At 46.2% G+C, this 14104-nt stretch overlaps 1 protein-coding gene across 4 annotated transcripts in view; it reads left to right on the top strand.

Annotated features, from left to right (window-relative positions):
• The window catches only part of EML3 (EMAP like 3), a 38638-nt gene that overhangs the window by 23458 nt on the left and 1076 nt on the right, over positions 1-14104 (top strand). For 3 of the 4 annotated variants that reach the window (XM_035097842.3, XM_088659998.1, XM_088659997.1), the window contains 13 exons: positions 1082-1192; positions 2901-2996; positions 4464-4598; positions 6091-6229; positions 7875-8026; positions 9013-9138; positions 9228-9359; positions 10426-10493; positions 10779-10867; positions 11603-11700; positions 11787-11874; positions 13229-13327; positions 13683-13813. In XM_035097842.3, the coding sequence (XP_034953733.2) occupies positions 1082-1192; positions 2901-2996; positions 4464-4598; positions 6091-6229; positions 7875-8026; positions 9013-9138; positions 9228-9359; positions 10426-10493; positions 10779-10867; positions 11603-11700; positions 11787-11874; positions 13229-13327; positions 13683-13813 (1464 nt within the window). The remainder of the gene's footprint in view (positions 1-1081; positions 1193-2900; positions 2997-4463; positions 4599-6090; positions 6230-7874; positions 8027-9012; positions 9139-9227; positions 9360-10425; positions 10494-10778; positions 10868-11602; positions 11701-11786; positions 11875-13228; positions 13328-13682; positions 13814-14104) is intronic. The other variant, XM_060269730.2, reaches the window with a different exon arrangement.

Here is a 14104-nt window from a genome sequence, read left to right as displayed (position 1 = left end):
TAATAATAATAATTTATTCTTTATACCCCGCCCATCTGGCTGGGTTTCCCCAGCCACTCTGGGCGGTTTCCAACAGAAAAATAAAATAGAATAATCTATTAAACATTAAAAGCCTCCCTAAGCAGGGCTGCCTTCAGATGTCTTCTAAAAATCTGGTAGTTGTTTTTCTCTTTGACATCTGATGGGAGGGCATTCCACAGGGCAGGCGCCAGTACTGAGAAGGCCCTCTGCCTGGTTCCCTGCAACTTGGCTTCTCGCAATTAGGAAACCGCCAGAAGGCCCTCAGTGCTGGACCTCAGGGCAGAACGATGGGGGTGGAGACACTCCTTCAGGTATGCTGGACCGAGGCCATTTAGGGCTTTAAAGGTCAGCACCAACACTTTGAACTGTGCTCAGAAACGTACTGGGAGCCAATGTAGGTCTTTCAAGACCGGTGTTATGTGGTCTCGGCAGCACAAAAAATTCTTTGTGCTTTTAACTTGTTCTTAGCTTGTTATGATCTCATTGTTTGGTTTTACGTTTTTACATTTTTACATTGCTGTAAACTGCTGAGATACAGCTTTATGATACAGTGGTATGTGGTATATAAATATTTTTTGTAAACAAATAAACTTCTGGGGATGCAGGGTTGAAAAACATCTCTTCCTGCTTCCCAATCAGACCACGCTAAGTCCAGAATCTAAAATTACCTAACTGCCCTACTGCCTGGTTACACAGACATCAAAGATGGAGTTCAATAACCTATCAAAACAGAATGCACTTAAATGGCAAACTCTTCTATTGGTCTGGCTACTGACAGCAGGTGGAACCCATTAATAAAGTGTGTGTGCGTGCGCACAAATAAAAAACCAAGCAGGTGTGAGTTACTTGCAGAAAGGAGGATATTAATGTTATTAAAATATAACATATTAAAATTAATTACTCTGTGATAGATAGATAGTCCATTTGAATTAATATTCTGCTACTAGCAATGTGCTTTCTATATATAGTACTGGCTTGTTTTGATCTCCACCTCTTTTTGCTCTACCTCTTTACACAGGGAAGCTGACCTTTCTTATTTCTCTTCCCACTCTCCTTACAGCCTCTGCAACCCTCTGTTCACATCTGGGACTCGTCCAACCTTAGCACCCTGCTAGAAATTGGTCAGGGCAGCTTTGAGAGAGGAGTTGGTTCCCTTGCTTTCTCCACAGCTGTGAGTGTTAGAACTTCGCCATCCTATATGTTGGTTGGTTCAAGGAAAAAATAGGCATATAAAAAGGAGAATTTCTGGATGCCAAGATCCAAGTTTGGGGCAAGTACTCTTTGGTGAGAGGATCCCAAGAGAGGTTTAAAACCACAAAACATGCAGCAAATTGTGGAAATACAGACTGTTAGACCTTTAAAATATGTGCCCTTTAAAGTGAGTTCCAGAATGTCCCTTTAAAAGTTTATTTCCAAAATTTTACACTTCCATAAGCACAGGGGGAAAATCCCACACGTTTGGTAAATTAAAAATGGGTTTACTTATGAACGCTTCAGAGGTCAGGTTCATGTGTTTCAGAGCACAGACAGTAAAACGTAGCTTATTTACAAAATGGTGAAAGTTCCTAAATTATTAGTATAGGAACTCAAGACTGGCTTGTGAAAGCCATGTGGTCTGAGCTGGAGCCATCATTTCAAACCTCTTTATACTCTGGGCTTCTCAGGTAGACTAGGGGAGGACAATAGGCCTGATCACCTATTTCCTCCCAATGTAAGTTGACATAGCTAAGCCTGGCAGGACAACTTACTTCATGCATTAATTAGACTTAAGCATGTTGGTTATATGAGACTGGTTATCCCACACAAAATACTATTATACACTTATTCTCTTGAGCGCCGATCCTTATATATAATTTTCAAAATTACGTATATACCGTATTTTTCTGTGTATAACACGCCCCCATGTATAAGACGACACCTATTTTGGGGGACTACAAATTAAGAAAATTGGGGGGGGATTGCCCAGAGTTGTTGAGATTTTTGTGGGGGGGGGGGTTGCCGAAAATCATTCACCCACCTGACCAACGCTGCCAGTCGCATGCATTGCCGAAAACAACAATTGTCTGCCCACTCACCGCCAGCAGCCACCAATCGCCTGCCCAATTGCCACAGCAGCAGACAATCAACAATTGTCACCAATCAACAATTGCCACCAATTGCCTGCCCAATTGCCACAGCCCTTGCCATAGCCACCAATCACCCGCACAATCGCCAATGACAATCTCCTGCTCGTGGCTGAAACCAATCGCCCATCTGCGCTATCCATGCATAAGATGACCCCCAATTTCAAACATTATTTTAGAGTAAAAAACCATCGTCTTATACACAGTAAACTATGGCATTCCACTTTTAAGTTTCATAAGTTAACGCCATAGGTCCCAGAGCAAGCAGTGAGCTAACTGCTTCACACCATAATGCAGGCGTCCCCAAACTGCGGCCCTCCAGAGGTTTTGGCCTACAACTCCCATGATCCCTAGCTAACAGGACCAGTGGTCAGGGATGATGGGGATTGTAGTCCAAAACATCTGGAGGGCCAAAGTTTGGGGATGCCTGCCATAATGGAACCTTGTGTTATGATCATAGGGTCCATCGTGTAAGATGCTGCTACCTACAATGGCTATGTTCTCCCTCCAATGAATGAAGCTCATGGACCACTGGTGGTCCCCAGATCACAGTAGGGCAACCCCTGTGGTAGAGCATCCCCTTGGCATGCAGAAGGTCCCAGGTTCAATCTCTGGCATCTCTAGTTAGGGCGGAGAAAGACTCTCTGCCTGAGACCTTTAGAGAGCTGCTGCCAATCAGTGTAGACAAGATTGAGCTAGGTGGACAGTGAACTAACTCTCTGTAAAGCAGCTCCCTGTGTTCCTATCTCCCTCCAGGATGAGGGGGCATACTTATGTGTGATAGACGAGTCCAACGAGCACATGCTCTCTGTCTGGGACTGTGCCCGTGGTACCAAGCAGGCTGAAATCAAAGTGAGTACTGTGGTGGTGGTTGTTGTTATTTGAACTTGTTTGTTGCCTGTTACACAAAAAGATCTCCAAGCAACTCACAACATTTTTAAAAAGCATAAAGGTAAGTAAAAACAACAACACATGGTAATAAGAACACATGCACACAAAAATACATTCAGTTCATAAAAAAATATATGCAGCCCCCAACAGCAGCAGTAGAAGGTTTGAGAGTCTGAGTAACAGCAAACAGCCTCATTGTGGTCCATTGGTGCTGAAAAGGTGTCAGCAAAGGCATCACTTTGGGCCTGACTGTGGAGAGCTTCCACAACTGGGGAGCCAAAAGACCCTCTCTCTTGTCTGTGTGGAGAGGCCTGGCTTTGCTGTCTCATCTGATTTGAATGCGGTGGGTGGAATTTGACTTTGCACTATTACGATTGTTACACCAGTGCAAGCATTTTTGTCAAAATGCAGCTTACCCCCCCTCCCACCAAAAAAGGATAATTAATAAGAAACAAAAGCATTAAAATAATTCTAATTGTATAAATAGCATAATTAAAAACACCATGAAAGCCCAGAAAAAGTGTTAGAGTTTTAGCTGGCATATGAGTCAGGGAAACATGCACCCCAGCAAGGAGGTCATTCCACAGAGGCAGAGACACCACCCAAATAAAAAACAAAGTAAAAAAAAAATACTGTAGCAATAATTTGGGGGGTGGCTCCTCATAACATCATCATCTCCATCATAATAATAATAATCACCATTGTTATTATTATTATTATTAATTTACTGCTTAATGCCAAAATAAACTTCAAAGTGATTTAAAGGTAAAGGTAAAGGGGCCCCTGACCATTAGATGCAGTCGTGACCAACTTTGGGGTTGCGCTGCTCATCTCCTATTATTGGCCGAGGGAGCTGGCGTACAGCTTCCAGATCATGTGGCCAGCATGACAAAGCCGCTTCTGGCAAACCAGAGCAGCACACGGAAACGCCATTTACCTTCTTGCTGTACCTATTTATCTACTTGCACTTTGACGTGCTTTCGAACTGCTAGGTTGGCAGGAGCTGGGACCGAGCTATGGGAGCTCACCCCGTTGCAGGGATTTGAACCGCCGACCTTCTGATCGGCAAGCCCTAGGCTCTGTGGTTTAACCCACAAAGCTTAAAAGCCAGTTATAAAAATATAAACATCCCTAATTCAAAGTACACAATGAAACAATCCCACTAAAATAACAGCAATGCGAAAAGTGCCTTTTCTTCAGATCATTTCAGGAGTGCAGCAATAAGGCGATGATCTGCTTGTCTGGAGGTTTGATCTTCCCTACACACATAACTAAAGTTAAAAGGCGCTTTGGGAGACTTACAGCACTTTGAATAATTCTTGTGGGCATTTTTGGTGGTGCTGAGAGGCCACATCGCCTGATATCTTCTTCCTTCTACTCCCCACCCATGTCCTCCACCCATCCACCCGATCGCAATGCTCCTTGCAGAGTACCAATGAATCTGTCCTGACTGTGGAGTTCAACCCCCAAGACAGCAGCAACATAATCACCACTGGGAAATCTCATGTCTATTTCTGGACCTGGAGTGGAAACAGCCTAACAAAGAAGCAGGGGATCTTTGGGGTGAGGCAATGCTGGTGTGTGTGTGTGTGTGTGTGCATGCGTGGCGGAGGGGTCGTTGGTAAAGTTGGGGGCCTTAAATAATAGACAATAGGGAGGGAGAAGTGGGGAGGGAAGGCTTCTGAATGCCAGGCCTTAGATGGTCAACCCCAGTTCCTTCCTCGGTGAAAATATGAGTGCTAAATGTGGTGACAGAAAACACCCTGCACATGCTCAGATGCACCCTTTTTAGCTAGCTACGGTGCGTTTTTCAACCAGAGTTTTCCTCAACTGCCTTAAGCCCTGTCTTGATAACTTAATGGTCACATCCACACTATTTGTTTAATTCACATTTAAATCACATGGCTTCCCTCAAAGAATCCTGGGATCTGTCATCTGTTAAGGGTGCTGGGAATTGTAGCTCTGTGAGGGGCAAACTACAGTTTCCTGGATTCTCGGCCGGGGGAGGGGGAAGGCTGTGTGGTGTGGTTGTGACCAGTGTCTCTGCTGACATTTTATTCTGTCCCAATCGATGCTCACGACTCAAAAGTCTCTCATTGTTTCCATGCTTTGCCTGGCGTTAGTTGTTTGTCCAAGTTAATCTTTCTCTTTTCTTCTTCCCATGCAACTCCTCACACACATGCCCAGATTGCTATGCTATCATTTGCTAACTTCAGTGTTTTACCCTGGGCAGAATTGCAAGTGCAAGTTCCTGCTTGAGCAGCTGCTTCTTCCTCCTCCTCCTCTTCTTTTTCTTTTCAACAACCCAAAATCACAGTAGCAGTGCATTACGTTGTTGCCATATACAAATAAAAGGGGGGGGGAATAAATGGTAACAAACCAGTATAAAGCAAAGCCTACATATTTCTCAAACTGGCATGGACGGCAGGAGCAGACTTTGGTAATAGGGTGCCTTGAGCGAGGACAAAATTTGGCTCTGCCCTCCCTAAATATTTCTTATTTTCACAATAATGCCCTTTTTATTTTTTATTATTTTGTGCCCCCTCAGCTCGGCGCCCTGTGTTTGAGCCCACACTGCCTGCCCTAAACCCAGCACTGCAGACAGTGAATGTTTGGCATCTAAGTCCAAAGCATAAGAAATAAAATCACACCAGATGGCGTAGAAGCATTCTGGATCCTCCATCCCTTTGAAGACACAAAATTTATGTGTTTATTTCCCCCACCACAATAGCCAAACTCCTTCAGTTCTTGTACTGTACTACAAAGACAAATGGAGATTCCCGCCCCCCCCCCCTGAAATTTTCCATTACAGGGCTATTGAAATCCTGGCTGCAGCTTTCATCTGTGTTGAAAGTTATTTAGAACAACAAGCTTTCATGCTGTCATTCCACACATTCAGTAACGACCATTAATAGAGAAGCCTGAAGAGGCAATTTGATTATTTTAGATATTTCTTGATAAACTTCCTGCTGGAACTTAGAGTTACGGGAATGAACCTCGCCCAGTTCTGCCCAGCCATCTTTGTATCAGCATCTCCCCTTCCTGATCTTTCCAGAAATACAAGAAACCCAAGTTCATCCAGTGCTTTGTGTTCGACACCAACAGTGATGTGCTGACTGGAGACTCGGAGGGCAACATCCTGACTTGGGCCAGGGTGCCTGCTGACATCCGTACACTGGGCAAGGGGGCGAAAGGTATGTGAAGGTGAATGGTGATAGCAGACCATGGTCTGCTAGGGTGGTTCCTTGGGCATATGCTGATTTGCATGCAATTTGCATATGCTATGGGATGTGGACAGACACAGATTTAGAAACGATTACAGGGGACTCCCCACTTGCGCGCTATCAACTTGTGTGTATACTCATGGTGCCGGGAAATAATGGAGGGAGAGAGCTGGAGAGTCCTTGTAGCTTGCAAAGAGATGCTTCCTGGAGCCCGAAGAGAACTTCAGTTAGGGTGGAGAAGAGACTGCAGGCACAGTGGGGCTTTGTTTAGGCTTCTCGGCTTCCCCACCTAACAGCTGATACGTGAGGTAGTGCAGCAGTAGCCGCCACTTTTCCATGTGTCTTCCAGTCTCCAGCCAGCCCCAGAGCTCCAATTCCAGTTGTGGATAATTTGGTACAGTGGTACCTCGGTTGTCAAACCCAATCCGTTCCGGAAAACTGTTCGACTTCCAAAACGTTCGACAATCGAGGCTCAAAGGGCAGTCTGCAAAGTCAATGGAGAAAATGGGGGGGGGGAACGCAGTGGAAGCTGTTCAACTTCCAAAAAGCATTTGAAAACCGAAGCATTTACTTCTGAGTTTTTGGCGTTCAACAACTGAAAGGTTCGGCTTCCGAGACGCTTGAAAACTGAGGTACCACTGAACAGCTTTTTAAAATCTGGAATGGAGAGTGAGCGGCCGAGCAGGCATTTAAAGGGTGTTTGGAGCATGCTTCCCAATTACGCGATTTTCACTTACGCGTGCAGGGCGCCAGAATGTAACCCCAGCATAAGTGGGGAGTCACTTGTACTATAAGTGAAACTCGGAAAATTAGAATATCGTCAAAAAGTGCATTTATTTCAGTAATGCAACTTTTTATTTTTTATTTTTCTTTTAATTTTTACAAATGCTTTCTTTTGGAAATTCCATAGTAATAAAATAAATAGTACAAAAATAAACATCGCTATTACATTTCATTAATTACATTCCCTTTATAATTGACCCACCCAATGACAAATAATTACAATTACAACAAACAAAGGCTTGACATATCTTGCTTTGCATGTCATGCATCTATCTCATATATTGGTTTCACCTTTTAAGTTGCATTACTGAAATAAATGCACTTTTCGATGATACAGTAATACCTCGGGTTACGAACGCGATCCGTTCCGGATCGCAGTTCGTAACCCGAATAGTTCGCAACCCGAGCGCGATGGGCGCCGCCATTTTGCGCATGCGCAAAGCGCGATTTTCGCGATTTTCACACTTTGCGCATGCGCAAATCGCGCGATCGCGCGCGCGCGGCTTATGCACGCGCGCGCGCGCGGCGAAAACACTTCCGGGTTTGCGCAGTTCGTAACCCGAACTGTTCGCAAACCGAGGTGGTCGTAACCCGAGGTACGACTGTACTCTAATTTTCCAAGTTTCACCTGTATACTATAAATAGATATACAATGGAGAGGCGAACAAGATAGACCAATGGTCTGACTGTACAATAGGGCACCTTCCTATGTTCCTATGGAGAGGCATGCCAACAGAGAATCTGGCACCAATCCCCGTGTCACGTCACCGAAAAGCAATACAAAACTCAACCAGGGTTTGACACAGGTGTGTTTTTACTTCTCTCTTTACAGAGACATACCAGATCAGCAAGCAAACGCGAGCCCACGAAGGCAGCATCTTCTCTCTTTGCCTGTGCCGCGATGGCTCGGTGCTCAGTGGCGGCGGCAAGGACCGGCGCCTAGTCCGGTGGAGCCCCAGCCTCTCCCTGCTGCAGGAGGTGGAGGTAAGAGAGGTGACTGGATCTGCACAGCAGGTCTTGGAGATTACTTGGCATATGCTAATAACCACCATATCCTTTAGCTTAGGGGGTGGCTAACCTCATGTGGCCAGGAGGCCACATTCACCCTTGGCCTACTCTTTGGGGGCTGCGTGCCAGAGGTGGCTAAAAGTGGGCGTGGCCACCTCACACATTTGCACTCGCAGTCTGAGGTACACTCACCCACAGACACAGACACAGACACACACACAAAGTATCCTTTCTGATAGATCTGATGATTAAAAAAGAAGCCGTTTGCATCCGCATCAAAGCAATGAGGTCTTTTCACCCTGGCCCTGAGTCTACTTCAAACATTCTCCCACCTTTTTGCCCCAGCCACCAGAATCAGTAGGGTCTTGGGGGGTGGGTTTTTCTTTTACTAAAATACGCTTGGGGATCTGGGGTTAGCCTCTTAACTGCTTTTGCCCCTCAGTGTAGGTTTGCGCCCGGAGGGAGGATACACCTTATGGTTAAGGCTTGTTGCTCAATTAAAGAAAAATTTACTGATTTAATCATATGAATTTTAAAAATCTCATCAGATGGTTCCCTCTGGTTTTGTTTGACACACTTCGATCCCATCCCTGATGGAGAACAGTGAGTTGCTATAAATCAGGCTTCCTCAACCTCAACCCTCCAGATATTTTGGGACTACAATTCCCATCATTCCTGACCAATGGTCCTGCTAGCTAGGGATCATGGGAGTTGTAGGCCAAAAACATCTGGAGGGCTGAGGTTGAGGAAGCCTGCTACAAATCCTTAAAAATAACAAAAGGCAATAAGGCAAAGTAACTTGAAGCGTTGAATTTCCACATGGGCATGTGGCCCTCGGAAGGTTGCTCAGAAGGAAATGCAGCCCTCAGGCTGAAAAAGGGTTTTAATCCATCCTTGGATAAATTCATCAAACTTTACACACAGACCAGCTTTATAATGCCTGCTTCTTCTTTTACAATCAGATTCCAGAGCAGTTTGGTGCCGTCCGCACCATCGCCGAGGGTGACAGAGGGGAGCTGCTGGTAGGGACCACACGCAATGCCCTGCTACGGGGGAGCTTGGCGGAGGGCTTCCGGCCCATCATCCAGGTAAAGGGGTGGGTCTGGTCTGGTCGCAGGGCCTCCTCTTCAGCCGCTCCTTCCTTCTCCAGCTGCTTCTCAATGCTCTTCCTTTGCAGGGGCACACGGACGAACTGTGGGGGCTGGGCACTCACCCTTCGCGGGACCTTTTTGTCACTTGCGCCCATGACAGGCAGCTCTGCATGTGGGATAGTGGGGAGCACGCGCTGGCTTGGAGCACCACGCTGGAGGTAACTGGACCTGGGAGGGGAGGAACGTGTGGCATGGCCCAGGGGTGTCGGCGATGCCATTGATGTGGTACCGTTCCATGGAATGGGCCAGTGGACAAAGTTTCCTGAGATCAGTTTGGATGGCTTTAAAAAGAGGATTAGACAAATCCATGGAGGGCAAGGCTATTGACAGTAGCTTAGCCATGTTGTCTTATGTTTTCCCTATCGGAGGCATTATGTCAGTTACTGGGAATCACAGGTAGGCAGAGTGCTGTTGTGCTCATGTCCAGCTTGCAGGCATCTGGGTCGACCAGAAGTGTTGTTTCTGCATGATCATCCTACACAAAGCAGACGCAAAACACATGAAAGAAGCGAATTCTTGTCCTGTTGGAAATTTCATTCAGCAAATAAATCCCCCCCCCCTGGCTTCTAAGATTTCAATAGCCATTGGCTAACATGCTTTGGGACTGTAAGGGTTAGAAACTGAAATTTTTTAAAAAAATACAATGAAAACTGTACATAAGAACTTACTTTATTTACTCGAATCTAACACTCACCTTTTTGGGCCAAATTACGTTGCAAAAATTAAGATGCACCTTAGATTCAATGGCACATTTACATTCGCCAGCAAATACAGTTTTTTGGTTTCAAGGTTCTGAAAATTGAGATGATTTGACGGCACATTAGACTTGAGTAAATACAGTCAGATGAACATGCTGGATCAGGCCAATGGCCTATCCAGTCCAGTAGCCTGTTCTTCCAGTGGCTGACGAAATGCCTCTGGAAAGCCTATGAACAGGATGTTAGTGCAACAGCATTCTGCCCCCACTTGTGATTCCCAGACGTTGGTCTTCAGAGGCATAATTTTCCCAGCAGAGGGGAAATATAGCTGACATGGCTAATATCCACTGATAGCCTTATCCTCCAGGAGTTTGTCTAATCCTCTTTCATAGCCTCTTTCCACCTGACTGGGGCAGTTCTGTGCTTTGAACACACTGAATGAATAGCACCGTATCCACTTAGCCACCCTATGTCATGATAGTATTTACAGTAAATCTCATGTCATTCCTCTTTCTCTCTTCTCTAGGAGACAGGGCTCTGTGCTGACTTCCATCCCAGTGGGAAAGTGGTCACAGTGGGGTTCAGCTCTGGACGGTAACTACTTGTTCCACCCCACCCTCCCCTCAACTTTTGCATGCTTGGGAAGGGCAACCCTGCATCGTTAGTAAGGGTTGCCAATTTATTTTCTGGCCTTGAGAACACCTGTGTGAAAAGCAGAAAATCAACAGGTTAAACTCCCTCTGGCCAGAATGCAGTTAGTGGGGGAGCTTTGTCCTGTTAAATTTCAGCTTTCTGTGCACCTACACGCCGGAAAAGAAGTGCGCCTTTTGGTGTGGCCACTGGCTGCTGAGAGAATCTCTTGTTTTCTCCCTCCAACAGATGGGTGGTGCTGGACACGGAGACGCAACAAGTGTTGTCAGGCTACATAGATGGGAACGAGCAGCTCTCAGTAGTGCGCTATTCGCCAGGTTAGGCCGTTGCTTCCTTTTTCACCGGTTACTAAGTTTCCACATAGGAAGCTGCCTCATATTGAGTCAGACCTTTGGTCCATCTAGCTCAGCTGCATTTGCACGAACTGGCAGTAGCTTTCCAGGGTTTCAGACATCTGAATGCAGCCCTGTTTTGGGAAGATTTAATGTTTGATGTTTTGTTCCTTTACCTTTTGTTGGAAGTCGCTCAGGGTGGCTGGGGTAACCCAGTCAGATGGATGGGGTATAAGAAATAACATCATCATCATCATCATCATTATTATTATTATTATTATTATTATTATTATTATTATTACCAGCTCTACCTGGAGATGCCAGGGATTCAATCTGGGACCTTCTGTATGTAAGGCAGATGCCATACCACTGAGCAAAGATTCCTCCCTTAAAAATGAAGGAAGATTCCAGTCCTCATGGTTCTAGCTGGACAGCTGCTTTAAATAAGAACATAGGAAGCTGTCTCATCTCAAGTCAGATCACTGGGTCCATCTAGCTTTGTATTGTATATACTGACTAGCAGCAGCTCTTCAGGGTTTCAGACAGGGGACCTTTCCCAGCCATCGTTGGAGATGCCAGGGATTGAATCTGGGACCATTCTGCATGCAAAGCAGATGCTCTACCACAGAGCCTTTGCCCCCACCCCAGCCTTTCCTGTTGGGGAATTTGTTTCTCTGTCCTCCCCCCCGCCTCTAACTTTGCTTTTACCTTCTTTGGCAGATGGGGAGTTCTTGGCCATTGGCTCCCACGACAATTTCATTTATATCTACAGCGTAGAGGACAGTGGGCATAAATACACCCGCTTTGGCCGCTGCACGGTGAGCATATTATTGATTGGTTCGTTGGTAAGCAAAACCAGACCAGATGCTTGCTAATCTGCACACTTTCTCTCCCTGCACTCCAGGGACACTCCAGTTTCATCACACATCTGGACTGGTCCAAGGATGGGAAATTCATCATGTCCAATTCTGGGGACTATGAAATCCTGTACTGTAAGTTCCATGTCTGAGCAGGAGGGGGAAGGAAGCTACATGTTTGCTCAAGGTGAAAACCCTGAGATCCAAATCACAAACCTCTAAAAAAAAAAACTTCTTCCCTGAAGTGCATTGTGTGGTAATTCCTTTAGCTACCAAGGTGTGGAGCTGCTGTTTTATTTCTGCAGTAAGGGCCATTGGTTAGGGAAAGAGAAATTTGGGAGAAGTCCCTGAAGTGGCAGAGAAAGGAAGGTCCTGAGCCTTTGGTTAATTCTGAGACCTGGTAGTTGTTCCCATGTGGTGATCTGGTCTCTGTTCGCTTCCAGACCACCTGTTTATCAAGCATTCACTGTGATTAGTTTGTGTGGAGCTTAGATGACACCATATATTTAAAGGACATCCAACATATATTTAAAGTACATGAGCCCCCCCCCACCTCAAGAATTCTGGGAACTGTTGCTCATTAAGAGTTCTGGGAGTTGTAGCTCTGTGAAGGGGAAAACTTTAGTTCCCATTATTATTTAGGGGAAGAAGGCTGATTGCCAAAGAATTGATGCTTTTGAATTATGGTGCTGGAGGAGACTCTTGAGAGTCCCATGGACTGCAAGAAGATCAAACCTATCCATTCTTAAGGAAATCAGCCCTGAATGCTCACTGGAAGGACAGATCCTGAAGCGGAGGCTCCAATACTTTGGCCACCTCATGAGAAGAGAAGACTCCCTGGAAAAGACCCTGATGTTGGGAAAGATTGAGGGCACAAGGAGAAGGGGACGACAGAGGATGAGATGGTTGGACAGTGTTCTCGAAGCTACCAACATGATTCTGACCAAACTGCGGGAGGCAGCGGAAGACAGGAGTGCCTGGCGTGCTCTGGTCCATGGGGTCACGAAGAGTCGGACACAACTAAACAACAACAATGTGTACTTTCAGTGTGTAGTGTTGAACTGCCCAAAGTGTTATCCCACATTTTCTAGTGCATTTCCTCATCCCTTATAGCAAAAGTCTGGCTTTCTTCGGGGGGGGGGGGGAGCAGGCAGGTTTGGTGCACAGGTCTATCATTTGGCTTTAATTGTGCAACCTGAAAACGCCAGTATGTGCCTGAATTGTTGTTGCCATCTGTCTGTCTCAGGAGTGCACTTCTGAGGGTGAAGTCATACGGCTGCTGCATTAGCAGCACCAGAGTGACCTCCCCAGGATGCAAATATGGCCAGTGTCTATGGAGGTCCTGGGTTGCCCAGAAGACAATAACCCCTCTCGGCCTGTGACTGAATTGTACCGGAAAATATCAAGATCCTAGGAGTGCTCTCTCTCTGGGCAATAGTCAGGTATCCTCTACAAAATTAACCCTTACTTTTGCATGTCTGGTTCTCAGGGGATGTTGCTGGAGGTTGCAAGCTGCTGAGGAACCGCTTTGAGAACAAGGACCGCGAATGGGCCTCGTATACCTGTGTGCTGGGCTTTCATGTTTTTGGTAAGTTTGGAGGCGAGATAAGAAAGACAAGCCTACTCCACTGGTTTTGTTGGGAAGCTAACCTGCTGGGTTCTATGTGCTAACCTAGCACATGGGAGGGGGAGAGAGAACATAGTTAGGCTATTGGCCCATCTCATTACTGTGTACTCTGACTGGCAGCAGCTGTCCTGGGTTTCAGGCAGGGAACTTCCCCAACTGTACCTGGTGATGCTGGGGATTGATCCTGGGACCATCTACATGCTCTCTGCCACAGAGTTACATCCCCTCCCTGTAAGATTCTGACCTGGATTTCATCTTGTTCTCCATAGTACTCATCACATCTCACTTCCCCCTCTTTCTTTCCATCCGCTCACAGGGGTGTGGCCTGACGGATCGGATGGCACCGACATCAATGCACTTTGCCGTTCCCACAACGAGCGGGTAGTAGCTGTTGCAGATGATTTCTGCAAGGTGCACCTCTTCCAGTACCCTTGCGCCAAGCCCAAGGTAGAATGGAGTTGACTTGAGGTGGGGTGGGAGAAGAGGTTGCTCACAGGCAAGGATTAATTGAGCTCTGAACTGGGCTAGGCTGGGGATAAGGACATGAGTTCTGTCTTCTGACCACCATTCTAGGCTTGGGTTGATTTCCTTGACTTCAGAGGTACCGCCCTGTACTTTCAAACTTATCCCACACTGCCGGCTGGATCCTGGTGACTCTAGGCTCTCCCAACCTAATCCAGTCTCTTATGGATCATAGGCAAGGCTACTTTCGCCACATTCCTGCATCTGTGCCACTCA

The sequence above is a fragment of the Zootoca vivipara genome, chromosome 16 (assembly GCF_965207765.1).
Source record: "Zootoca vivipara chromosome 16, rZooViv2.hap1.1, whole genome shotgun sequence".
In the NCBI taxonomy this organism is placed as follows: domain Eukaryota; kingdom Metazoa; phylum Chordata; class Lepidosauria; order Squamata; family Lacertidae; genus Zootoca; species Zootoca vivipara.
Note: the sequence above shows the minus strand (reverse complement) of the source record. Positions and strands in the feature narration are given on the sequence as shown.